Genomic DNA, 20,346 nt, shown 5'->3' with positions numbered 1-20,346 from the left:
GGTGAGTTGATGTCGATCTCTAGAGAGTTCAGATGGGCTGATGCTTGATCAGACTCATCGAGAACAATGGGAACAGGACTTGGCAGGCTATCAGTCAGTCCATCGACCTTCAGCAATGGGGACGGAGAAACGGGACGGGGAGATTGAGAGCGACGCCACGAGCTGCCAATCTTCTGCACCATGATCCTGTCTGTGGAACGGAGAACGGCCGTGTGTTTGTAGGGGAAGCGTGTGAGTATCAAAAGTGGTCTGTGCGTCTGTAAAGACAAAGAGACAATGCAAGGACAAAGAGACAAACCATCGCACACACACAGCACAGGCATCAGAATCCTTGACGCCTACCAGACACTCAGAACAATAAACCCATTTGAAGCGTTAGGATTTCCGTCAATTTCCGCTCCCTGACGCTCAATTGCTTCCTCTGGCATCTCCCCCTCAATCTGACACTCTAAGAGCCCATCGATCCCGGATTCCGAGGTAGGACGGCTCGAAAGCGGCCGCAGCTGAGGCTGCAAGAGGACAATAGGCGACATGAAGCATTTGAGCTTGAAATTTCAGGCACGACTGCATGATTAGGTAAGCAGGAATGCGACGTGTGGCGGTAGGCTGTCAACGTCTGGGAGACTGATCACAACTTCCTGACGACCTTCTCGATGAAGTCATGAACATCGTCCCACAAAGTCTCCGCATCTTCGAGAGCAGAAAAGTGACCAGCCTGATTCCGTCAGATCGTTCCTTCAGCTCTGCGTTCCTTCAGCTCTGCAAGCAGGACTCACGCGCTCATGTCGTCTGTGCCAAACGACGTTGTTCCCCGCTTGTTCTACCAGGACTCTCGGCGATGGCATGATCTCATGTGTGAACTGACTGTATCCTAGTGCTTTGCTTGACACCGGAGGCATCTTGTCTTTGTCCTGTACATCTCGACCGTAAGAAACTCTATAGTGGTAGATGGATGTCGGGAACGTATTGGTAATCCAGTACATAGTGACCATAGATAAGATGGTGTGGATCGAAGGTGTTTCGTCACTCCATCCAATAAACTTTTCGCCGATCCTGAGAGGGCATTATGAGTGCCACTCTTCGACAAGATTGGTGGCTCGCTCACCAAGCGAGCAGAGCCACTGCTGCTCTCGACGACAGCGGCTATCGTAGCTGTCTTGGTCGCGTGCTCTTGGACATATGCTCTCTCCCAGGAGTTCCACTCTTTGAGCTTTTTCACACACGCCTGGTCGACTAAATCTAACGTTGACTCATCAAAGGTGTCCGGTGGCAGAGACGGGACGAAATCCAAGTGAACGGCTGGATGTATCGTCAGTAGGACCACAAACCTTGGGCCAAGTACTGACCCTTGCATATTGTCGATGTCTGCGCAATGAAGCGAGCTACGAAAGATCCGATATCGCCACCTTGAGCTACATATCCGGTGAGTCCCATCCCGGCCATGAGTTGATCGATGAGAGGCGCATTGTCCCTAGTGCCAAAGTCTACATCGATAGGCGGAGGAGACGAGTATCCGAATCCTATAAGTGAAGGGACGATCAAATGGATGGGAAGAGTAGACGGGCTGTATCTTGAGGAGAGAAGTCTGAGCATGGGAACGAACTCTAGGAAGCACCCTGGAGAAGTTCAGCGGGAAGGCGTGGAAGTGTCTCTCACCTGGCCAGCCGTGCATCATAACGACGGGTATGGCATCTTCCTTGTGAGAGAACAACGCCATGAAGTGTATATCGTATTCGTGCTTCTCGTGATAGAGATGAGCTTTGAAGTTGGGGAATCCATTGACCTCGTCTTCAATACCGCGCCTGTAGATAGATTCTGCTATCAGATTGGATTACAATCTAGGTGTGGACTGACCAGTCAAACGTCTTCCATTCATCAATTGCCTTCACCAACCAATCTCTAGCGAGCCCCAGACCTCTGTCCGTCGCCGTCGTGTTCTCGTACGTCTTTCTCGGGCTCTCACTATCGTTTACTCGATGCTTCAGATCCGCCAAGACTTCATCCGAGCAGTGAGCGGTGAATGGCTTGATAGAAATGGTCGGCTCATGTGGGAACTTGCTGAAGTCAGTCATTCCTCCCAATGGTCGAGCAGACCCTTCCGAGCCTCTCAGATCTGCGATGAGCCTTGCGAGAGCGAAGGGAATCTGTGAGACGCGATGATGACTCATGGTCCAATGACCGAGAAAGCCGATGCACGGAGTTGGCCAAGTGAGCCGGCGGCGGGATCAAAGAAAAATTGGACTGCCCGACCATGGATCATTTTGAAAACTCGGAGAAGACTGCAATCAGCGAGCTGGACAGTGGCCCGAACAGCATCGAGAATGGCAGAGCACGCCTCGATGAGATCTGATGATCCATTTGAGATGGATGAAGATCCACTGCAAGAGGCTGCAGACGTAGAAGCAAGGTGAGTTGTCGGTGATCCAAGTATGTCACATTGATTATTACCCATTTTTTTTGCAGATTCTACGCGCAAGGCTACGACGACGGACACGCTCATGGGCGTCTCCATGGATTGTTTGAAGGCCGGCAATTGGGAAAGGAGAAGGCTTTCGAGTTATGGGAAGAAGTAGGATTTTATGAAGGCTCAGCCATGTTCTGGATGAAGCGGTTGGGAGGCGGAGGAGACAAAAGCAATGGAAGCAAGAGCAAGGAGGCGAGGTGGGTACATACCTTGGTTCGAGGGGACATGATGAACGACTGATGACCTTCTAAGAGCTTTGACCCACGCCAAGACGCTGTACGAGATGATACAGGGATTACCAACCAGCAATCCGTCGCCAGAATCCGGGAATCCGCCGTCGGCCGCAGAAACCGACATGGACGCTTCGGCGAACGTGGACTCGGCCGTCACAGTTGCGGATCAGGGGGGCGACTTTGACCTCCCTTCTTTAGTCTCCGCCATCAGAGCTAAATACAGGCTGCTCTGCGCTTCTCTGGGCATTCGACCTCGACTCGTCGCTGGATCAGCAAGTATCCGGTCGCGTTCCGAGGGAGCGGAGGAGGATCCACCCTTTGATTCCGCGGAAATGCAAGTGGAAGGCATAGAAGGGCCAATGAAGGGTGTCGACACCTCCAAGCTGCGCTTTTAGGGGTCAATAACGCACCTGGCAGTCCGCCCTCATCCAAAAGACGGGGTCTTGTTCTACTCCAGTCCACGATCGCACCGCAAGGAGTGCAACGTAAACAGCCTACACCCGACTCGTCGAGCCATCCAGCAGGATCCGCCGTCAATGGATGGGTGACCTCGGCGCTGTGGCGGGCGGGCGGGGCCAACGGAATCGGAGCAGTCGATTGAATAGGGGTCCGCTTAAAGCGATTGTACCTATCTTACCCCAATCGACGAAGCCCTCAAAATATTCCTCACGCTCTGTATAGGAGTTGACAACGTCCCGTGAACGATCTTGGGAGAACCCAGCCGGGGACAGCATAATCTTGTAAAGGGAGTGTGAAAGTATCGCTACGGATCGAATCCAGCCGAGGAGTTTCACATTCCTCCACTGTCACTTCCAACCACGACGTCAGAAGCAGCAACGCGAGGATTTCGACCTAGAACATCCCAACGTCATGAGCGACCCATCAGAACACGAAGCCTGTACTGGCAGCATACCGCATGATCAGATTCCTCAATCGACCCTCAAATTCCGGCCGGGCTTATTCAACACTTTCGAGTCGCCATGCGGAAAATGACAGCCATAGAGTCCTATCATGACCTGCCTGACCCATCCCAGAAATGATCAAGAGCATCTTGTGGAAACCCTCCTTCGTCTAGTGCCAGTCTGTCCTTTTTGTCGTCGGGTCTTCAATAAGGCGGTGCATATTGAGGTACGAATCTACAACATGTCATGATGCATACACAGATCTAGAGACGAAATACATGGCTCTCGATGAATCGCTTTCAAGCTTGCTCTGGTCAGATCCAAGGATGCCATCTCTACCTCGCTACTTCTGCTGTGGGCTTGTCTGTCTCCTGTGAATGGTTTCAGCGGGATCCCACGCCGACTTCAGCCCATGAGCTACTCACATGTGATTCCTCGATCGGAGCGGCGTCTACAAAGTCGGGAAGAGCTTGCGAGTCTTGCAGATAACTTGGGGTCTCTCCTTCTCCAATAAGCTCGTCGTCCAGACCTAGCGCATCGAGTTCTGGGCAGATTATCATTAGGTGGTCGCGCTGGAGGTGTCTCAGATCCCCTCACCCGCTTGTAGATCTGCTTCATCGACTTCATCTGGAACTCCATAACTTCGTCCGAGAGATTCTTGCACTTCATTTGCTTGCTCGATCAGGTCCTCCATGTCAAAGTGAATACTCTGAACGAGGGGGTCAGTCATCTGTTGTCCTCCGCGGCTAGCGCTGCGGGAGCTCGTCCTCACCTCAATCTTGTCAATGTTGATCCCTTTGTACTGCTTCTTCATCTCCTTGTTCGCTATCCGCATAGCGTCTACCGTAGCCATCTGAGCAGTATGAGCTGGATTCTTAAGACACTCCCACTCACCGTGTTCTTCAAATTCTCGGTCGTCATTTGAGCCTGCTCCATATTCCAAGTCTGCTGTTGAAGCTGCATAAGCTGAGCCTCATACATCCGCTTCTGTTTCAACGTCCTCAAAGCGCGTTGTTGAATGGCAGCCTACGGCGTGTCAGCTGGCTTTTCCGGGAAAACCGGGACGTCGAGCTTGACCTTGCCTGGGCCTTCTCGCAATTTTGACATTTGAGCTTTGAATGCGCCGAGCTCCGCGTCCAGCTTCTTGATCTTCACCTCCATGTTCCCGACACGTGCATCAGTCTGCACCATCAGTCCCACGTTTTCGACTTTCACATGCCAGCCGGCATCACTCACAGAGCTGATAGCATCGTTGAGGTTCGGCTTGGGCTTTCCCTTGTTTGAGCCGAATATCTGAGCAGTCTGTAAGCTTTTGTCCGGGAAGAGAACGAGCAGCTCACTCTGTTCATTGTGATAGGTGGGTGGAAGAGGGTTACAGAATCAAAGGGGAGAGAGGCCGGACAGGTCGTCGGACTGTATGCACGACTCGAACGACGAGGTGATCGAAGGTGGTTGCAGGGAGAAGCTCGCTGGAAGCGACGAGATGGGTGTAGCGGACACGACGATTGAAGGTCCTACTTTATATTACGAGCTCTCAAGGCTCAAGAGTCCGCTCCTGTGCCCCGCTAGAACGACGTCAAGATACAGCAAGAGAATCGGTTAGAGCTCAAGCTGAATAGGACACACGTCAAGCGGCGAACCGAGACGCAAGCGACAACCCACGTGGTGACGGAGATCGAATGGATCTCCAGGATTGACATGTTTCAAGCGGCGCAGATCGGTGGGTCGTCTGTTTCAGCTCCTGCAACACGACTCTAATCAGGTGCGAGGTCTGGATGGATGATGTAGAATGGTCAAGAAGCTCTCGCCAGAGTTCATCAATGTAGTGTCGAAGCTGTTCGAGGCCCTGCCCAGCGATGGCTCGCCTAGTGAGTCACAAATTTAGTGACCATCTTGCTGATGGCATCATCTGCAGTCGACGATGAGGTCCTCATGCAGCTTCATGCTTTCTTTGGACCCATGCTGGGATCCGCTGTCCAGCTCATTGATCGTCGAGAAGGTCAGCTGCTGTATCACTCAAGCTAACTTCAGCACAGTCGTGAGAGTCGTCTTGCCCGCTGGACGACACATATATCAAGTGAGTGTCTCGATGCCGGGGAGGCTACTGATCTGCTCCTCAGATCACCTCGGCTACCGGATCACCTTACACCCTGTATGCAGAGCTTCCCGCTCGTCCTTCAGTTCCGGCAGTCCATTCATCCAAGCAAGATTCGAGCCTTTCACCCGATGATGACGAGTCGACGGTTCCTGAGAAGGCGAAAGCATCGCCCGAGCCTCAACCAGACAACGATACGAGCGCAGAGCAGAGTGTTCAGACAATGGCTGAACCCTCCCGATACTCTGCCGACCTCGTCCGACATTCTTACATCCGTGCTCTGAACCGGTCCATGCAGGGTATGTACTGTCCATGCGCAGGTTACGGATACAACACGCTGGCGGGGGACAGAAACTTCCTCGTGAGTCATAAAATGATGCTGTAAAAACACACCGACAAAATCTGCTGCTGATACTCCACTGTAGTGCAAACATCTCCTAGCTCTGATTATGGCACATTGCATGGATCGGATTGTCCACACCGAAGTCTACCTGACGGATGTGGTGCAGCTTCTGGGTCTGGCCCCTAAATCTCTAGTGAACAATGATCAGGGGACACCGAAGCGTGAAACAGTCACCGCCTGAGCATCATTTGGCCTAGCCTCCAGCATAGAGCTAGAAGTTGTAGCCTATGCAACATCTGGTTCCCGAGTCATCGTAGTAGTGTATCAATGACACAGCTCTCACATACCTGGTTCATGCTCAAGCCTGCTCATGGATGTATCGTCAAGAGTCCAGGATGATCGTGGCCACATTGCCACCCACCCCACCAAGAAAACAGGTCACACGTCAAAATCTCCCAGATTGGCAATTTTTGATTTTTTGTTTCCGCTTTCGAGTGTTTGGTCCACAACAGCCAGCAGCAGCTTCCTTCTGTCACAACCGACGAACCCATTCTCATTCCCCCCTTCAGCTCTTTCATTCGAAACCTTCTCAGAAAACCACCCTCTTTCATCGATCGTCAGCTGGGGAAGACAGCACAGCAGTGTGTGTGAGAGTGGCTCAGCGGCTTGATCGACTCCTGCGGGTACCCCTCCTCAGCTCTCTTCAGTCTCTCCCCTCCCTTCCCAAGCTCCGTTGTTTTGGTAGACTGTCAAACTCATTCGGACTTCGAGAATATTCGACTGCTTCAAGAGGTGTACTGTGGGTAGCATAACAACACTAGACGAATTACAGCGCTCTCAGCTCCTCAGCGGCGTCCTCGACATTCATTGGTCCTTATGAGTCATCCGAAGCGGTAAACAACTATCCCCTTAGGAGCTCCGTCCACAATGCCCAACTTGGATCCTGATCCGAAGCGGATATCACTGGATATCTCACAACAATGTTCACAACACCATCGATCTCAATCACCTCAAAGTACAACCGATCCCTCACCAGCATTAACACATAAATCTGCGCTCAGTATCTCAAATCTTGAGCTGGATCTCTCCCTCTCGTCAGCTTTATCCGCATTGATAGATCACCTCTTGTCACCTCTCAACCGATGTTATACGCCTACGGTCCTCTCGGCTCTCAGACTTCACCTCACCTCTTCCTTGACTGAACTGTTTGCACCTTCTTGGGATATCGCACATCCTCAGTATGGCTCAGGTTTCAGGTCTCTGATCTGCGACAATCAACATGGTCTACCGAAACCTCTCAAGGAATCGGCAATGGAGTCGGGCGTTGTGGAGCATATATGGATCAGGCAGCTGTCAAAGCCCGTCGACAAAGAGGCTACCGAGGCCGTCAGACGTCGAGCGAGGGAATGGGAAGCTTGGTGTGATCCTGGGACTGTCATGTGGCGATATGGTGGTTGGGAGTGGGAAGACTCTGCCAATGATCCAGTAAGAATGGTCCGAGGTGAGTCTTAGTCGGAAGAAATCAGCCGCGTCATCAACTGACAACCTTCTTTGCAGAACCGCTTCAGATCATATGGCAGGCATCCACTTCTCCAAAGCTCATCGCTCCTCGTCCTACCGCCTCCGAATCCTCGTCCACACCGAACCCCACTCGGACTTCCCACGCCATACCTATCCGCGCTCCTGTCCCGCTGCCCTCGGTCTTTGCGATCCCTCCAACACCGGCTACCCAATTCACCTCCCAGCAAGTTTCCCTCAGCACAGACCTCTTACCCGCCGCCCATTTCTCTCGCACCCCTTCCCCGGCGCATTCGGAGGCTTCGTCAGGCTACTCGTCGTCAACTGGACGTAGCGACGGATTCGTCTCGCATCAAGGCACCTCACAAACAAGCATGGGCAGCTCTGATGACATGACCAAGCCTCCGTCGCGAGGATCTCACCGAGGCTCTGGCTCCGGATCTACCAGCTCGATCGAGTCCGACAATTCTGGGCCGATTCAGCCCATCACTCCAGACGCTCGTCCGGCGTCAGCGGATGGCTTTCCACCCACACTGCTACCAGAAGTCAACAGGGATCATATTGACTCAGGGACTGCCCGAGGTCGAGATTTCTCACCTTTGACTCCGAAGGAAGAGGTCTCTTCTCCTGGGTCGACACCTACTCCCACCGTAACACCTTACGATGGAGGCAATGTGACTGTCTTGGGAGGTGGAGTCAAACTCGGAGGCATGTCTCGACCGGGTAGCCGAACGCCTCACGATCGATCCCGATCCCCCTCCATCTCATTGGCTTCCCGTGCCCTGTCGAGCGCAATGGGTCCAGGTCAGGGAAATCGTAAAGTCCGAACGAGGAGAAGGATCATGCCCACGTATCTCGGTCATTTGGGTCAACCAGGTGTCGGAGGCCCCATCATGGGAGCCTTTGGCATGCCTCCCATGCCACCTGGCACATGGCCGACTACGAACGCCCCTGCTGGAACCGGCTTAGGTGTCGGAGTTGGCGTTGGACCTCCTCCCGTGAACCCTCGAGGGTCAGGTCAAGGAATGCCGAGAATGGGATCATGATTGGGTCTTCCGAGACACTGTTCCCCTTTGTTTCTAGAGCCTCGTGACGACTTGACTACCCTGTGCTTTCTGTAGCCTCCTGATCTCTTGTTCTCCGAGACCCTTCACTATCTCCCTTTCTGGATACCTCCCGACATCTTTTCGCTTTTTCGCTCGTTATTTCCTTTTTGAAGTTGCGTCTTTCTACCCGTTGAGGCCGGTTCGTTCTCGATTGCCCTCTCTCGTAGATCACGTAGTAGGCTTCCGTCTCCATCCTCCTCCTCTTCCTCTTCTTCAAGCAACAAGGCAAAAATTAGCATATCTCTTTGGACATCGTCGACGTCCGTCAATCCCACATGCATAGCAAATCGTCTGTCTGTCCACAAAGCTTCAAAAGAGTTTTCGGGGATGACGGGCAAAAAGTTCTGAAACCGGGAACCTGAAAATTCCTCAGAACCCAGCATTATGCTATTTTGGTAAACACAAAGGATCGAGTCCTACTTCTGCAACCTCTCACATCGACCTTGCGGCTCTGTCTTTCTGTCGCATGCTGAACAGCCATGTCCTTGTCTATCATTGCAGTGGATGACTTTGACCCTTTGATCGGGTATTCGAACTATGATGATTGGTCCACCCCCGATCCTCAAGATCATCCAACATGGTGGAATGCGACGAGCGACGTGACCGGTGTACCGTGGTATGAAGGTGAGCAGAGACTACTCTGCTGCTCTCATGCTTGGATGTACTGATAAAAACACATACAGCAACCTACCACTACACCACGGTCAAGGGCGCGACGGTCTACTTCAATTTTACAGGTCAGTTATATCGCGCCAAGACATTCGTTCAATCGAGATTGACAAGATACGGTCCAGGTTCATCCCTCGCCATCTACGGTGCCAGTGGACCAGATACTGCCAATTACACCATCAAGATCGATCCTGATCTCCCTCAACCTTTCTCACAGTCATACTCCACCTCCAATGCCACGGGCAACGGGAGGACTTTGCTGTATTCTACGGACCAGTTGGCCTACGCAGCACACCAGGTCCAAATCATCAATGACGGATCGGGTCTACTCCTCGACATGATCGAGTTCGGGGTCGAGCTTGCTGCGGAAGGGTGAGATCAGAAAGCGATGGTCCGTCCCGCCTGCCCTTGTCACTGATATACTCAAGATCATCTTATACGAATACCACTGTTCAGGACAACGACCCGGGCATACAGTATTCGGCAAACTGGACCGAGCAGAGCGGACCAAACTTCTCCGGCGGTACATCCCATTATACGCAAGGCCCAGGCAACTCGTGGACCTACTCATTTGAGGGCAAGTCTGCTAGTACGTCTGGGTGGTCAGACTACTGATAAGTCTCGGTCAGGCTCCGCGATCTGGATCATTGGAGATCAAGTCAACGATCACGGATTCTACTCCGTTTCCCTGAATGGGTCTGAAACACCGTTCGCGACGTACGATGGAAGATCAGGATGTGGTGGAGGATATCAGAAATACTGTGAAAAGCTCCATGGATTGATCGGTTTCATTGGAAACCTACCGCCTGGAAGACATAATGTGACATTGGAGAATCTTGGACCGAGCGATGTGAACCGGACATTTGTGGGTGAGTGTACACATTCCTTTGCGGGTCTGCAGTGCATGGTGAGACTGACAACATGACAGACTTTGACTACCTTGTCTACGCCACGCCTGACCAGTATCCGGCCGTCAGTATTCAGCAATCTTTGACGTGCCCCTTCACCAATTGTAGCGGCACATCGTCCGCCTCCCCGTCATCCAGTCATTCAGCAACAGGCGGGGCATCGGCAGCTCCAAGTAAAACTTCTGGTGCTGCTTTCCGGAACATGGATCATGTCGGTTCGGGACAGATCCTCATTTCGGTCCTTCTCGGTGCCCGGATGATCAAGTGGCTCATGGGATGAAGATCGCTGCGAAATGTAAACATTATGTGTGTAATGCCCCGTGTATGTATATCATCATTCATACTGTAAGGGTGTCTGGATTGTCCGGGCACGCTACCTGACCCTTGCCTCCTTAGCATCCCTACAGTGCTTCTTCCGGCTCGTCCCTTCGGCTCTCGCCTCCGTTACCATGAAATCCGTTTTGCGCTGTAGGCTACACAACTATACTTTTCCTTGTGATGGTCTTGATGTGGACCGGTCGCTCGGAGATTCCTAGCTTCCAAAAGCGGCAGGGCTACCTGGGCCACCGGCGTGTTCCTAAAGTGAGGACAGATAGGAAGTTCATTATCACGGTCGCGTTTCGTCTGACGACAACTAGTACATGCCAATGATCTGTGTCGACGATAGTTTGACACGAGGCAATCTTCTGGATATTTGCCTCGGAAATAACCGACAAAGCTGTCTACTATGATGACCGGCTCGGTAGGTCTCGAACCGATGTTGATCTGATCGGCCTTGTCTTCAACATATCTTCGCATGTACTTCGGTACCCATTCCCCCTCGTACTTTTCCACTGGAACAAACGATCCGCAGGCTTGTGACAATCATCAGACCTTGCCAAAGTCTCAGTGGTGTCCCCAATGTCCATGAGCGGAGGAGGTTCCACGTAAAGATCTTGGAGATTGGGTTCCGTTGACGATCCTTCGACAGGCGACTTGTCCTGTTGAGCATCGACAGCCGTATTCAAAGACGCACGCGCCGTCTTGATGGCCTCAAGCTCTACTTCGGCCTCTGCTCTGATCCTACGTAGAGAGAGCAGCTCCAGCTCCATCTTGCTCACCTCGTGAATTGTCGAACTCTTTGCTCCGAGGAAACCGACTCGAGATTGTGGGCGAGGGGTTCTTCTGGCGTTCCCTGGTTATCCAACTCGCCAACGGTGGAGAGAGAACCCTGATCATGCACGGATCGAGACGCGAGGCCGGGACCGCCATGGTTGAGACTGGTGACTTGATGAAGCTCAGCAGCTTTTTCGAGAGCAGGTTTCGAATGGCCGTGGGAGATACGTTCAGCAAGGAATTGAGCGAACGCCGTAAAGATCTCCGTGTGATTGTGCCCGGAGGTCAAAAGTCTCGTCTCCAATGCGGCCAATTGATGCTTGATTGAATCGCCTTGAAGACCCGCATCCACAGTTTGTACAGAACCTTTTTGCGTTTCGCTTCGAGGAGAAGGAGCTCTCACAGTGGGATGTATGAGGTGAACATCGTTCATACTGGCGAGCTCTGACGAGTGTGAGCAGATTCTGCGATCCTCCACTCACTCTTGCTTGCGGAGGCGATGTGTACGATATAGAGTGTAGAGGAACCGCAGGAAAAATTTTTGGATGCAATGTCTTGGTGAATCGACAGAGACTTAAATCCCAGCGTCGTCTACTGCGCTGGTCTCCAAGTGACCGGTGGCGCGCTAAGAACCATCAAGGGTGCTGAGCGTTCCTGACAAGGGCAGACTGTATCTGCTTTAGCCTGGTATGCATGACAGGGATTCGTTAATGCAGGGTATCTACTAGTACGCTCTGCTCGGATCAGCATTTGATATTCAACTGCCGATGCACTCACACACATATCGGCATTGCTTGCCATGATCGATCAGGCTGCAAGTGTTCCGACACCTGCCCATTTCCCAATGACAGGCTTGACCAAGCTCCAAGCCTCCGTCATCTTCCTGCCCTCATCATAGCCCATTCCTCCACTCTCCTGAGCTTCTTTCAGCACATCCTTTCGATCGAGCCAAGCGATGTCGATGCTGTCAGCCAACCCGCTCCTAAAGGACAGTATGCGATTTTGTAAGTCAGCCGCCAATTCTCTCAATTCGGGAGATGCCAAGATCAAATGGCGTAACAAGGGTAAAGCGTCCTCTGACAACGAGAATTAGTGCCTTCCGTTGGGATCAGTCCGCCCGACTCACTGCTCTTCTCCTCGGCTCGGATGACGAGACGGCCGATACTGGCTACGAGATACTCGTACTCGTCAACGGATCCCTTACGACCGGCGGGTCGTTTCCTGGACGCCCGATTCCTACTCCTATCGGTGCGACTGATGCGGTCAGCAAGATCCTGTGAGCAATAAAAGTCACGTACCCTGTCCGCCGAGAGGACTGAGAGAAAGCCGTGGTCGGAGCAGCGGTGTACCGCGTGAAGGCAGTTGCGACAGTCGTAGCATTGGTCGCAACGTCCACTCCTTCCAGATTGGGCTCCGCGTCCACCATGTAGAAAGCGTCTGTCGCAGTCAGGTCGATGCTGGAAACCTTTCTCAGAAAAAGAGGGCTCACCTGGATCGTCCTCTCGGACGATCTTCAGCTCAGACAGTCGCTTCACCTCTTTATCCAATTGATCTTGCATCTCTTCGATAGCTTCGAGGAAGCTCTCCTGGGCCTCTTCCAGGCCTGGGTGAACGAATGCCTCGATCAAGTCTGCTCGACGATACAGAGAAATCTGAGAGCGTCAGAACACACGTTGTGGGTCCGCACTGAGCCTCACCACTCTCAGAGCCTCCGAAAAGTCGTGTCCGGCGCATAAGACATTGACCGCTCCCTCTACATTCTTCGTGTAGTCCAGCATGAGCTGTGCAGCCTCCACATGCCTTCCATGGGTGGCAAGATAATCTGTGCCAATCAGGAAAGGCTGGGAATAAATATACTCACCAGAACACCGATCCACGAGCCCGAGAACCGTCTGTGCCGAAGACTGAGTCTGTACCGCTAGGGCGAGAAGATCACGCCAGGCATGTGCCCTTTCGTAAGCCTTCATCGCCTTGTCGGTCTTCGCTGCGAGCATATAGGCTGGCTATCAGCACGGCTTCCGCTGGAATACGCACCTAATGCAGCGTCGTTGTAATCTCGTCGGTCAAACAAGTGGTCTCCGTACATCTCCTGAATGATCTGGTGGCAACCGTCAGATTCTGTACAAATCTCGTTGGAACGCTGCGGCCCACCGCAAGACTCTGGGCGTCACTGCTGTAAAGCTCGAATGCGACGTCGTACAGCTCGTATTTGCCGAGGTAATCAACAGAGTCTTGAAACTTGCTTGGACCTGAACGAGTGAGCTGAAGAGCAGAGTGAAGAGGGAGCTCACCAGCACTGTGCAGATGCCTTAGTGCTTTCTCGTGTCGAGCAAGGTGATCATCGACTCTGTACTTCCTTTCCCAGTCGTCCAATGCCCTCAGCTCCTTCAAGAAGGGAAGGTATTCTTGGGGATCCTATCTTGTATCAACTGGGGATCCGTCCACAGAAATGACCTCAGAGCTCACCTTTTGAGAGTATTGAGCTATCATGAGGACGAGCTGGAAATCATACATGCCAAGGGCAACGTCATAGAGCTGATTGACGTTCGACAGGAAAATGATGTACTTGACAGCATCTTGAACGATATCTGGATGATCCGCTATGTGGCGCATCAGCTCCTGGCATGATTAAAGAGTGGCGACTCACTCTGCAGTCGTAATAGCACGCTCAGGCCGCCTTCGTAATCAGGAGGCTGTTTGCAGACATGGGTCGATAAAATGGTCTCGGTGTATTTGACCAAGTCGCGTCGTTCTACTACCCCGCGAATTGCATCACAAATCCTGTTGAGCTTGCCCTGTGTAGCTCGACTGGCGACCATCAGCTCAAGCCTCCTGGGAAAAGCCGTGAAAAAATGCTGACCTTGATGCGGATCGACGGGCGAGGTCAGGAAAAGCTTCCAAGGAGGTCATGTCGTCCCTGAAAGCATCAGCCTCTCTTTCTTCGGTACAGCTATCAGGGTAGACCCACTTGAGCGAAGACACGAAAAGGTTCAAATAGTCGACTTCTTGGACCTGATCCACAAAGTCGCCGAGGCGCCGAATGAATTGCTCAGGGTCGAGATCATGCAAAAGATTCAGATCCAGTCGATGTTTACGGCAAGTGATGAAAGCATCCCGATATTGCCCACTGCGTCAGAGTCAGCTTTGTCCCCCTGCGGCACAGCCTACCTAGCAACATTACGCCGCACAACAGCGAGCACCAGTGGTCTGGGATATACCGTCTCCAGATTACCACGAGGCATCTGCAGTATCAAGCTCATACTGCTCTGGCAAGCAGTCACGGCCAATGCCCCCCTCTCGATAGCTCGAGTCTCCCATTGTATCTCCCATTCGTTTACCTCCTCGCCATTCAATATACGGTCCAGCGTGGAAGTCGGTACGTAATGCGAGGATTGAGATGCTGTAGTGTAGATGATGTATTCGGGTGTATGGGTGAAAGATGTGACGCCATTGGCGAGAGCATGCACTGTCCCGGTGCTCAGAGAAGCAGCGACCAACTTTCCATTCTGAGCGAGGTGGACGATGTCAGTATCGATAACGGAAATCGCCATGGGATGCGCTGGGAGCTCGATGGCCGTCGATGTCTGATTGCCATCTTGGCCGAGTCTCACGACTTGGCCGTCGATGTGAAGGCCAGTGTAATTGTCATCGCGGGTAGACAGTAATCTCTCCAAGACAGATGCTTGCACGTCTTGATCCTCCTGCGCGCCGTTCACGAGCCTGATAATTCGAGAATGAGGGGCATCGGTGGTCGAATCCAGCAAACAGGCGATTTCTGCATTCCCGAAAGCAATCTGCTTTGGGATCCATTCGGTCTGATCAAATGCTACTTTGTATGTGCCGATTTGAACCGGGTCAGCTGCTTTGCCACCCTTCTGCTTCGTATCAGGTAGTCTGTTTTTTAAATCCCAGCGCTGAACGGTCCCATCGGCATGCAATGTGACCAGAGCATCTTCTTCGGGGGAGAACGCGACATGGACTGGAGTGCAAGTCACAGAGAGCTGGTACGAGGACATCGGGGGCGGAGTATTTTGCGTTCGGAAAGGCGTTACGAGGAGGCGATCTTTCCGGAGTAAGCTTTCGGTGCCTGTGGGGATGTCATCACCACTCACCTCCATCAACCACAGCCACAGCGGCAGTGTCCCGCGGAGCTGGCAAATGCGAAGCGTAGGTATCCCAGACAAATGTCCTGGTCGAGAATGTCGCTGGTTTGGGTCAGCAACAGAAGTATACAAGGCTTGCTGAACTCACCTTCGCCGACGAGATAGAGGGTCAGAGCCTTCTCAGTGTGCCAGAAGACGCCTGTCAACCGAGAATTCGGCCCTTCGTGACAGAAGATCTCCTGTTTGAGGTAATAGTGATAATTCTTCATTGTCCATAATTGGACTGATCGAGGACCTATCTCAGCAATGCCAGAATCCTGACGACCAAAGAGCGACTCACCGACGTCGCGATCTATTCGTTCGACGCATATAGCCAAGACCTCAGAGTCGCAGTTCCATGTCATCCACTTGACACGCCCTTGCTCCCACGTATCCTTTGCCTCTCTCAGGGGGAACCCGCCATGCCTTAATCCGTTTCGCTCCAGCATTGCAACTTCCCATCTGCCTTCGTTACCCGCGCCTCCGCCTTCGTATCCGTATCGAATCAGACTGCTGATGACATTTCCGCTGGGTCGCCATGAGACGGGTCCCTCCAGACCAGGTAATAGTTCAGAAGTCGCCGATAGGTTTGGCTTTGAGCCAGCAGGCGAAGAATATATTCTGATCTGCCTCCGAGCGAGATCAGAAGATGGGTAGGGGTCAAGAGACGAGACGGCGAAGAACGCAGCGTCTCCTCGGAATGAAATGACAGGTTCTCCGCTGTCGGTAGGATGTGAAAGTGATGCTGGACGAGAGGCTGAAGATGAAGATGCCTCGGGAGCTTTGGCCGCCGCTTTGCCCAGGGATCCGTGAAACTGGGTGGTCTTGGAGCCCCAGCCGACATTGACAAATTTGTCTGGAGCAGGACGGTCAGCTCGCACGTCCACTCTTGGTCTCCATCGTACACACCCTCTCCAAAGTCTGCTTGCCGTAAAGGCTCCTCATGTAGAAGATCAAAGCTCCTCGTCATAGTCACGAGATTGTCGTCGCCTGGGTTGTAATCAGTTTTCGCGATGATTTGAGATCCCTCACCAGTGACAAGAACTAGTGTCTCCTCATCGGGTGACCAAGCGGCTGCCAAAATTCCGCTCTCCACACTACCGACGACTTCGGCGGCCTGCTCAGGTATAAGCTGTTTCCGAGGCGGTAGAGCATTTCAGCTCACAGATGTCCGACTGTCACGGTCGTCATACATCTCCGTAGCGATGATAGCGATGTCCCCATGTTTCAAGATGAGAACAAGCGTACGGTCATCGGAAAAGTAATGCAGGTCCAGTAACTCGCTCTTCTCTCCAGGTGCTTGGAACGAACCAATTACACGGGCCTGCGATACGTGAGCGAGCCTCGAGTCAAGGAGCCTGAGTTAGTCACCTCTGAGTATCCTGGTCCAGAGTCTATGCGGATGACGTCCACTTCTACCACTCCGTCTATGACCCGCTGTACCGGGACAAAAACAGCATCGCTCTCTGGGTCAACAGCTCCTTTACCCGACAGTGTCCCTGGTACCACATGGCTGATCTCGGCTATCCGAATCTCTGTAGGGGTCAGAGATCTCATTTGAAGCCTATGCGAGCCTGGACCTCCGGTCCCAAGCCTGATTCAAGGTGATCAATGAAAGATTCCAAATAGTGGTAGGTATTTCTCCAACAGACGTTCGCCCCGTTCGCCAACTTTTTGACCTCTATGTCGGCGATCGCCGCTGAGGATTGCACGAGATTGCTCGTCGAGACTAGAGCAGCGCACTTTGTGTTGTCACGACCTCATTGCACGAAGATGGGCGTCAAAGCAGCGTGAGCTTCCCAATGTCTGGATGATCGGACCAAGTTGACCCTCACATCAGACAGGATCTGTATCTGGACCCGTCCATTCGGGTGAGTAGGGTACAATCGAACCGGGAGAATTCTGGAGCTGATTTCAACAAAGAACTGGGTCCTGGTCCCGATCACCTTGATTATGGTGAGAGACAGACACAAATAGAGAGAGAGCACAGGGATGCGACATACGTCTGCTGACATGTTGCGTCAGCTGCTTGTCGGTATTCTGCGACACTATGTCACTATGCTTCTCACATCTCCACCGAAACCAGCAGCTGTGGACGTTGTACGGGAACAGTGAGTGACTCTCAAGTATGACGAATCACAACACTGACCTCCCAACGTAGACGGGCGATTGGCCGAGCTCAATTGTTGCGAATGACGGCACCCTTCTCTCCTCTCTCTCCAGCTGCTTACCGCTCCATTTCGGCTGCGCACTCGACTGTTCTCACCTCCGGACAGTATCTCAAGATCAAGCCGAAGCCAAAAGAGGGTGAAATTCCGAATCCGTTCGAGGGAGGTGGTATGGAGAATGCCATGGAAGGCATGAAGAAGCAGGCTGTGATGATGTGAGTCGCAGCACTGAGATCTGTGCACTAACGATGCAGGGTACCCAATATGGTCATTATGCAGTACATTTCGATATTCTTCTCCGGCTTCGTGCTCAGTGAGTCGTGAAGTGTAAGAGCTCGCTTGCGTCTCGCTGACTGATCAGTTAAACTCCCCTTTCCTCTCACTGCGGGCTTCAAATCCCTCATGTCAAAGGACATCATGACGCCAGATCTCGACGTCAGATGGGTCTCGTAAGTTCAGTCCTTTAGGGGTTACAGATGGTCAGGCTAACTGTCGCCCTCCCTAGCGCTCTCTCGTGGTATTTCCTAAACTTGTTTGGTCTGAATGGAGTTTTCAGGCTCATTCTCGGAGATGCAGGGCGTGAGCAAACCTCCATTGTGATCTAAGAGCATTTTCTAATCGATTCCTAGCACAAGTCGAGAGTCGAGATGCCAATGCCCTCGCGCAACTCTCTGGTGCTGGAGCCGTATCCCTGTCTGGGCCTGGGGCACCCGATATGGAGAAGTTGTTCAAGGCTGAGACAGAGAACCTCGCGCTTGCAGAAGGCCTCTACCGCTGGTCTGCTGATGGCGTCGAGGATAGAGTGCTCGAGATCTGGGGGAAGAAGCAGTGAAGGAGCATGCATACAGTAGGATGAAGAACAAAGACGATGCTACTAATTGTTACGATGATTGACCGTAAAAGAAGTCGATAAATGGTTTTAATCGATCCGGCGTGAGATTGAAGACGGGTGTGGTGGCGTTCTAAAGATGGTGTCAATTGTGAACTCATGCCGCTGTAAGCTCCACACTCACCACCCTGTTCTCCCTTCCGCCTATCACTGACTCCTCTTGATCGACCCAAGCAAGAGCGTTCGCCCACACTTCTCGCCTGACAGCCTGTCGCTGTTCCTCTGATCCCCATCCACCTGATTTGGTCTTAGGTACAACGGCGGGGAGTCCTTTCGAGGCATCGAAGTTTTGACGCTTCTCTTCCAGCACGGTTTGAGATTGTACCATGCGATGTTGGGCTGTTGCTAGACCCGAAAGATTATTACAGGTATGATACAGGTCTGGTCGTTTGCCAGGTTTATCACGTAGACCGCCGCCAAGACCAGCTTCGCGCTGAGCAGCCACGAGAGTATATTCTTGTAAAGCGACTGGAGTCATTTCAGCCGATTCTTAACCAAGAGAAGCTTCAGACATACCGTGGTTGAACAACCTGGGGCCATCCTCCGATACACTCTGTCCTTTTGCAATCTTTCTCCTCCGCTCCAGGGCCTCCAAGACTGGGAACCCGCCTCCGACCCACCACGAATAGCAGCCATCGACGAGTTTGTTACTTCGTCCCCTGAATCCACCAGCCTCAATAGCCTCACCTTGCATCATCACACTCCATCTGACAGCGTTATCTATGTCAATCGCTTTTGGGAAGCTTGAGCCGAGGGGTGAAGGTTTCTCCGGTGGACCGAGGCAGGAAAGAAGGAAATGAGCGTTGAGGGAACAGGACGTATATCCTCCATGCGCCTCAGCCATGGCCGGAGAGCGGGGAGGCGAGATTCCAGTGAGGGGGAAAGTTGCGTTGGCGAATCCTCCTTCGTAAGTCTGCGTCGAGGCGATGAATTGGTCCACATTGTGTAGAAGTTCAGGTGTCAGGAGATCGAGCAGAGTTGCCACAACTAGAAGACAATACGTCCCTCTGCGGATGATGCAGTGAGTCTCACCGCATAATCTAGGTTAGAGCCCACCTGACATCCACCTCTCCACCTTGGCAAACGACGAACCCCCCGTTGGGCTGCTTGCATCTCATGAAGAAATCATAGGTCGCTTGTCGATTCGCTGCGAGCTGGTGCCATCCACCATTCTGTCCAGCATCACCCACTATCGCCAATGAGCATGTGGAGGCATATGTCGGGAGAAGGTGAGGCAGCTGTGTGTTTGACGCTCCGCCTGCGAAACCTCCCAAGGGGTGCATGAAGTGAACAATGGTAGACACGGCCCTAAGCTTCGTCAGATCAGTCCCTCGACATTCCAATCACCTTTTCCTGATCTCTTGGTCTGATGTCAGACCCAAAATGTCCATACTGTGAAACGTCCAGTATATCAGCCATGGTCGACTGGCATCTAGCGCGACGAAAGGAGCTGGAAGTCGAAACAGGGAGGATGCCAGAAACTTGGCGTGCTCGGACGTGCGAAGCGTAGTTTGAGCTGGCGTTGATTCTGAATCCTCGACTTCTATCTGAGATGTGGCCGGCACTCCAGGTGAAGGAACTCCATTCAACAAGTCTGTGAAGAGTGCCTCGATCTCCTCTTGCTCAATCAGCGTGGCGGACGGGTGATTGTCCGAATGGGAGGTGATGTGGGGCAAATCATAGATGGATCGATGCAAAGCATCTCCATAGCCTGCGGATATCATGATGACTTGGTGTGGGATGTCAAAGAGACATGAAGATGCCAACAACTCATGGTCGCTGTCTGGCCATGGTGCAGGCACTTTGTGTGTAAT

At 52.5% G+C, this 20,346-nt stretch overlaps 10 protein-coding genes across 10 annotated transcripts; 5 read left to right on the top strand and 5 right to left on the bottom strand.

Moving 5' to 3' along the window:
• Nucleotides 1–628: 628 nt before the first annotated feature.
• On the bottom strand, nt 629–2,168 carry BD324DRAFT_649209 (Alpha/Beta hydrolase protein; the record flags this gene model as incomplete). Its single annotated transcript, XM_022017952.1, has 6 exons — nt 629–715; nt 777–1,040; nt 1,106–1,299; nt 1,347–1,616; nt 1,657–1,802; nt 1,855–2,168. The coding sequence occupies 6 exons, from the start codon at nt 2,166–2,168 to the stop codon at nt 629–631; spliced, it is 1,275 nt and encodes a 424-aa protein (XP_021872982.1).
• Nucleotides 2,169–2,321: 153 nt separating this feature from the next.
• BD324DRAFT_649208 (hypothetical protein) lies at nt 2,322–3,092 on the top strand (the record flags this gene model as incomplete). The annotated part of the gene is made up of 3 exons (XM_022017951.1): nt 2,322–2,407; nt 2,464–2,661; nt 2,717–3,092. The coding sequence occupies 3 exons, from the start codon at nt 2,322–2,324 to the stop codon at nt 3,090–3,092; spliced, it is 660 nt and encodes a 219-aa protein (XP_021872981.1).
• A 785-nt stretch (nt 3,093–3,877) lies between these two features.
• BD324DRAFT_618568 (Snf7 family) lies at nt 3,878–5,269 on the bottom strand. The gene is made up of 8 exons (XM_022015049.1): nt 4,940–5,269; nt 4,836–4,892; nt 4,677–4,781; nt 4,494–4,625; nt 4,372–4,452; nt 4,197–4,308; nt 4,025–4,143; nt 3,878–3,970 (listed from the first exon to the last, which is right to left on the bottom strand). The coding sequence occupies exons 1-8, from the start codon at nt 4,946–4,948 to the stop codon at nt 3,935–3,937; spliced, it is 651 nt and encodes a 216-aa protein (XP_021872980.1). The 5' UTR covers nt 4,949–5,269; the 3' UTR covers nt 3,878–3,934.
• BD324DRAFT_618564 (hypothetical protein) lies at nt 5,270–6,537 on the top strand. The gene is made up of 5 exons (XM_022015048.1): nt 5,270–5,319; nt 5,369–5,467; nt 5,515–5,598; nt 5,636–5,676; nt 5,720–6,537. The coding sequence occupies exons 2-5, from the start codon at nt 5,389–5,391 to the stop codon at nt 6,077–6,079; spliced, it is 564 nt and encodes a 187-aa protein (XP_021872979.1). The 5' UTR covers nt 5,270–5,319; nt 5,369–5,388; the 3' UTR covers nt 6,080–6,537.
• Nucleotides 6,538–6,836: 299 nt separating this feature from the next.
• Nucleotides 6,837–8,655, top strand: BD324DRAFT_311814 (hypothetical protein). Its single transcript, XM_022012458.1, has 2 exons — nt 6,837–7,538; nt 7,595–8,655. Exons 1-2 carry the CDS (start codon nt 6,965–6,967, stop codon nt 8,599–8,601), a joined length of 1,581 nt encoding a protein of 526 aa, XP_021872978.1. The 5' UTR covers nt 6,837–6,964; the 3' UTR covers nt 8,602–8,655.
• A 314-nt stretch (nt 8,656–8,969) lies between these two features.
• BD324DRAFT_311338 (hypothetical protein) lies at nt 8,970–10,298 on the top strand. The gene is made up of 6 exons (XM_022012456.1): nt 8,970–9,285; nt 9,345–9,398; nt 9,456–9,702; nt 9,787–9,907; nt 9,960–10,199; nt 10,259–10,298. Exons 1-5 carry the CDS (start codon nt 9,141–9,143, stop codon nt 10,020–10,022), a joined length of 630 nt encoding a protein of 209 aa, XP_021872977.1. The 5' UTR covers nt 8,970–9,140; the 3' UTR covers nt 10,023–10,199; nt 10,259–10,298.
• Nucleotides 10,299–10,963: 665 nt separating this feature from the next.
• Nucleotides 10,964–11,863, bottom strand: BD324DRAFT_679610 (hypothetical protein; the record flags this gene model as incomplete). Its single annotated transcript, XM_022019049.1, has 2 exons — nt 11,339–11,863; nt 10,964–11,300 (listed from the first exon to the last, which is right to left on the bottom strand). Exons 1-2 carry the CDS (start codon nt 11,764–11,766, stop codon nt 10,964–10,966), a joined length of 765 nt encoding a protein of 254 aa, XP_021872976.1. The 5' UTR covers nt 11,767–11,863.
• On the bottom strand, nt 11,864–17,110 carry BD324DRAFT_618552 (IKI3 family-domain-containing protein). The gene is made up of 22 exons (XM_022015047.1): nt 16,847–17,110; nt 16,641–16,799; nt 16,508–16,592; nt 16,385–16,465; nt 15,777–16,331; nt 15,585–15,719; nt 15,446–15,538; nt 14,502–15,396; nt 14,302–14,460; nt 14,194–14,250; nt 13,981–14,141; nt 13,800–13,933; nt 13,625–13,748; nt 13,485–13,582; nt 13,368–13,431; nt 13,195–13,332; nt 13,031–13,155; nt 12,823–12,985; nt 12,632–12,770; nt 12,460–12,587; nt 12,111–12,409; nt 11,864–12,067 (listed from the first exon to the last, which is right to left on the bottom strand). Exons 1-21 carry the CDS (start codon nt 17,030–17,032, stop codon nt 12,141–12,143), a joined length of 3,948 nt encoding a protein of 1,315 aa, XP_021872975.1. The 5' UTR covers nt 17,033–17,110; the 3' UTR covers nt 11,864–12,067; nt 12,111–12,140.
• A 120-nt stretch (nt 17,111–17,230) lies between these two features.
• Nucleotides 17,231–18,503, top strand: BD324DRAFT_618550 (integral membrane protein DUF106-domain-containing protein). The gene is made up of 9 exons (XM_022015046.1): nt 17,231–17,265; nt 17,316–17,346; nt 17,399–17,431; nt 17,501–17,586; nt 17,637–17,858; nt 17,898–17,956; nt 18,005–18,092; nt 18,149–18,222; nt 18,273–18,503. The coding sequence occupies exons 1-9, from the start codon at nt 17,249–17,251 to the stop codon at nt 18,473–18,475; spliced, it is 813 nt and encodes a 270-aa protein (XP_021872974.1). The 5' UTR covers nt 17,231–17,248; the 3' UTR covers nt 18,476–18,503.
• BD324DRAFT_618546 (terpenoid cyclases/protein prenyltransferase alpha-alpha toroid) lies at nt 18,504–20,345 on the bottom strand. The gene is made up of 5 exons (XM_022015045.1): nt 19,880–20,345; nt 19,589–19,840; nt 19,049–19,539; nt 18,657–19,000; nt 18,504–18,605 (listed from the first exon to the last, which is right to left on the bottom strand). The coding sequence occupies exons 1-5, from the start codon at nt 20,254–20,256 to the stop codon at nt 18,525–18,527; spliced, it is 1,545 nt and encodes a 514-aa protein (XP_021872973.1). The 5' UTR covers nt 20,257–20,345; the 3' UTR covers nt 18,504–18,524.
• Nucleotide 20,346: the final 1 nt, after the last annotated feature.

The sequence above is a fragment of the Kockovaella imperatae genome, assembly GCF_002102565.1.
Source record: "Kockovaella imperatae strain NRRL Y-17943 chromosome Unknown BD324scaffold_3, whole genome shotgun sequence".
Taxonomy (NCBI): domain Eukaryota; kingdom Fungi; phylum Basidiomycota; class Tremellomycetes; order Tremellales; family Cuniculitremaceae; genus Kockovaella; species Kockovaella imperatae.
This window is presented reverse-complemented; position numbering and strand designations above follow the sequence as displayed.

Bases quoted from the DNA above. Each gene is read 5' to 3' on its own strand.
- BD324DRAFT_311338 (XM_022012456.1), top strand. From the start codon at position 9,141: ATGTCCTTGTCTATCATTGCAGTGGATGACTTTGACCCTTTGATCGGG. The intron at 9,286-9,344 runs GTGAGCAGAGAC...AAACACATACAG, and splicing joins CGGTGTACCGTGGTATGAAG to CAACCTACCACTACACCACG. The intron at 9,703-9,786 runs GTGAGATCAGAA...ACCACTGTTCAG, and splicing joins GTCGAGCTTGCTGCGGAAGG to GACAACGACCCGGGCATACA.
- BD324DRAFT_311814 (XM_022012458.1), top strand. From the start codon at position 6,965: ATGCCCAACTTGGATCCTGATCCGAAGCGGATATCACTGGATATCTCA. The intron at 7,539-7,594 runs GTGAGTCTTAGT...CCTTCTTTGCAG, and splicing joins TCCAGTAAGAATGGTCCGAG to AACCGCTTCAGATCATATGG.
- BD324DRAFT_618550 (XM_022015046.1), top strand. The intron at 17,587-17,636 runs GTGAGTGACTCT...CTCCCAACGTAG, and splicing joins GTGGACGTTGTACGGGAACA to ACGGGCGATTGGCCGAGCTC. The intron at 18,223-18,272 runs GTGAGCAAACCT...ATCGATTCCTAG, and splicing joins CATTCTCGGAGATGCAGGGC to CACAAGTCGAGAGTCGAGAT.
- BD324DRAFT_618546 (XM_022015045.1), bottom strand. From the start codon at position 20,256: ATGATATCCGCAGGCTATGGAGATGCTTTGCATCGATCCATCTATGAT. The intron at 19,841-19,879 runs GTGATTGGAATG...GACGAAGCTTAG, and splicing joins GACCAAGAGATCAGGAAAAG to GGCCGTGTCTACCATTGTTC. The intron at 19,001-19,048 runs GTATGTCTGAAG...AAATGACTCCAG, and splicing joins CCCCAGGTTGTTCAACCACG to TCGCTTTACAAGAATATACT.
- BD324DRAFT_618552 (XM_022015047.1), bottom strand. From the start codon at position 17,032: ATGAGATCTCTGACCCCTACAGAGATTCGGATAGCCGAGATCAGCCAT. The intron at 15,720-15,776 runs GTGAGTCGCTCT...GTCCTCGATCAG, and splicing joins ACGAATAGATCGCGACGTCG to TCCAATTATGGACAATGAAG. The intron at 12,588-12,631 runs GTACGTGACTTT...TGACCGCATCAG, and splicing joins CAGTCCTCTCGGCGGACAGG to TCGCACCGATAGGAGTAGGA.
- BD324DRAFT_618564 (XM_022015048.1), top strand. From the start codon at position 5,389: ATGGTCAAGAAGCTCTCGCCAGAGTTCATCAATGTAGTGTCGAAGCTG. The intron at 5,468-5,514 runs GTGAGTCACAAA...CATCATCTGCAG, and splicing joins GCCCAGCGATGGCTCGCCTA to TCGACGATGAGGTCCTCATG. The intron at 5,599-5,635 runs GTCAGCTGCTGT...ACTTCAGCACAG, and splicing joins GCTCATTGATCGTCGAGAAG to TCGTGAGAGTCGTCTTGCCC.
- BD324DRAFT_618568 (XM_022015049.1), bottom strand. The intron at 4,782-4,835 runs GTGAGTGATGCC...CTGATGGTGCAG, and splicing joins TCAACGATGCTATCAGCTCT to ACTGATGCACGTGTCGGGAA. The intron at 4,309-4,371 runs GTGAGGACGAGC...CCCCTCGTTCAG, and splicing joins TCAACATTGACAAGATTGAG to AGTATTCACTTTGACATGGA.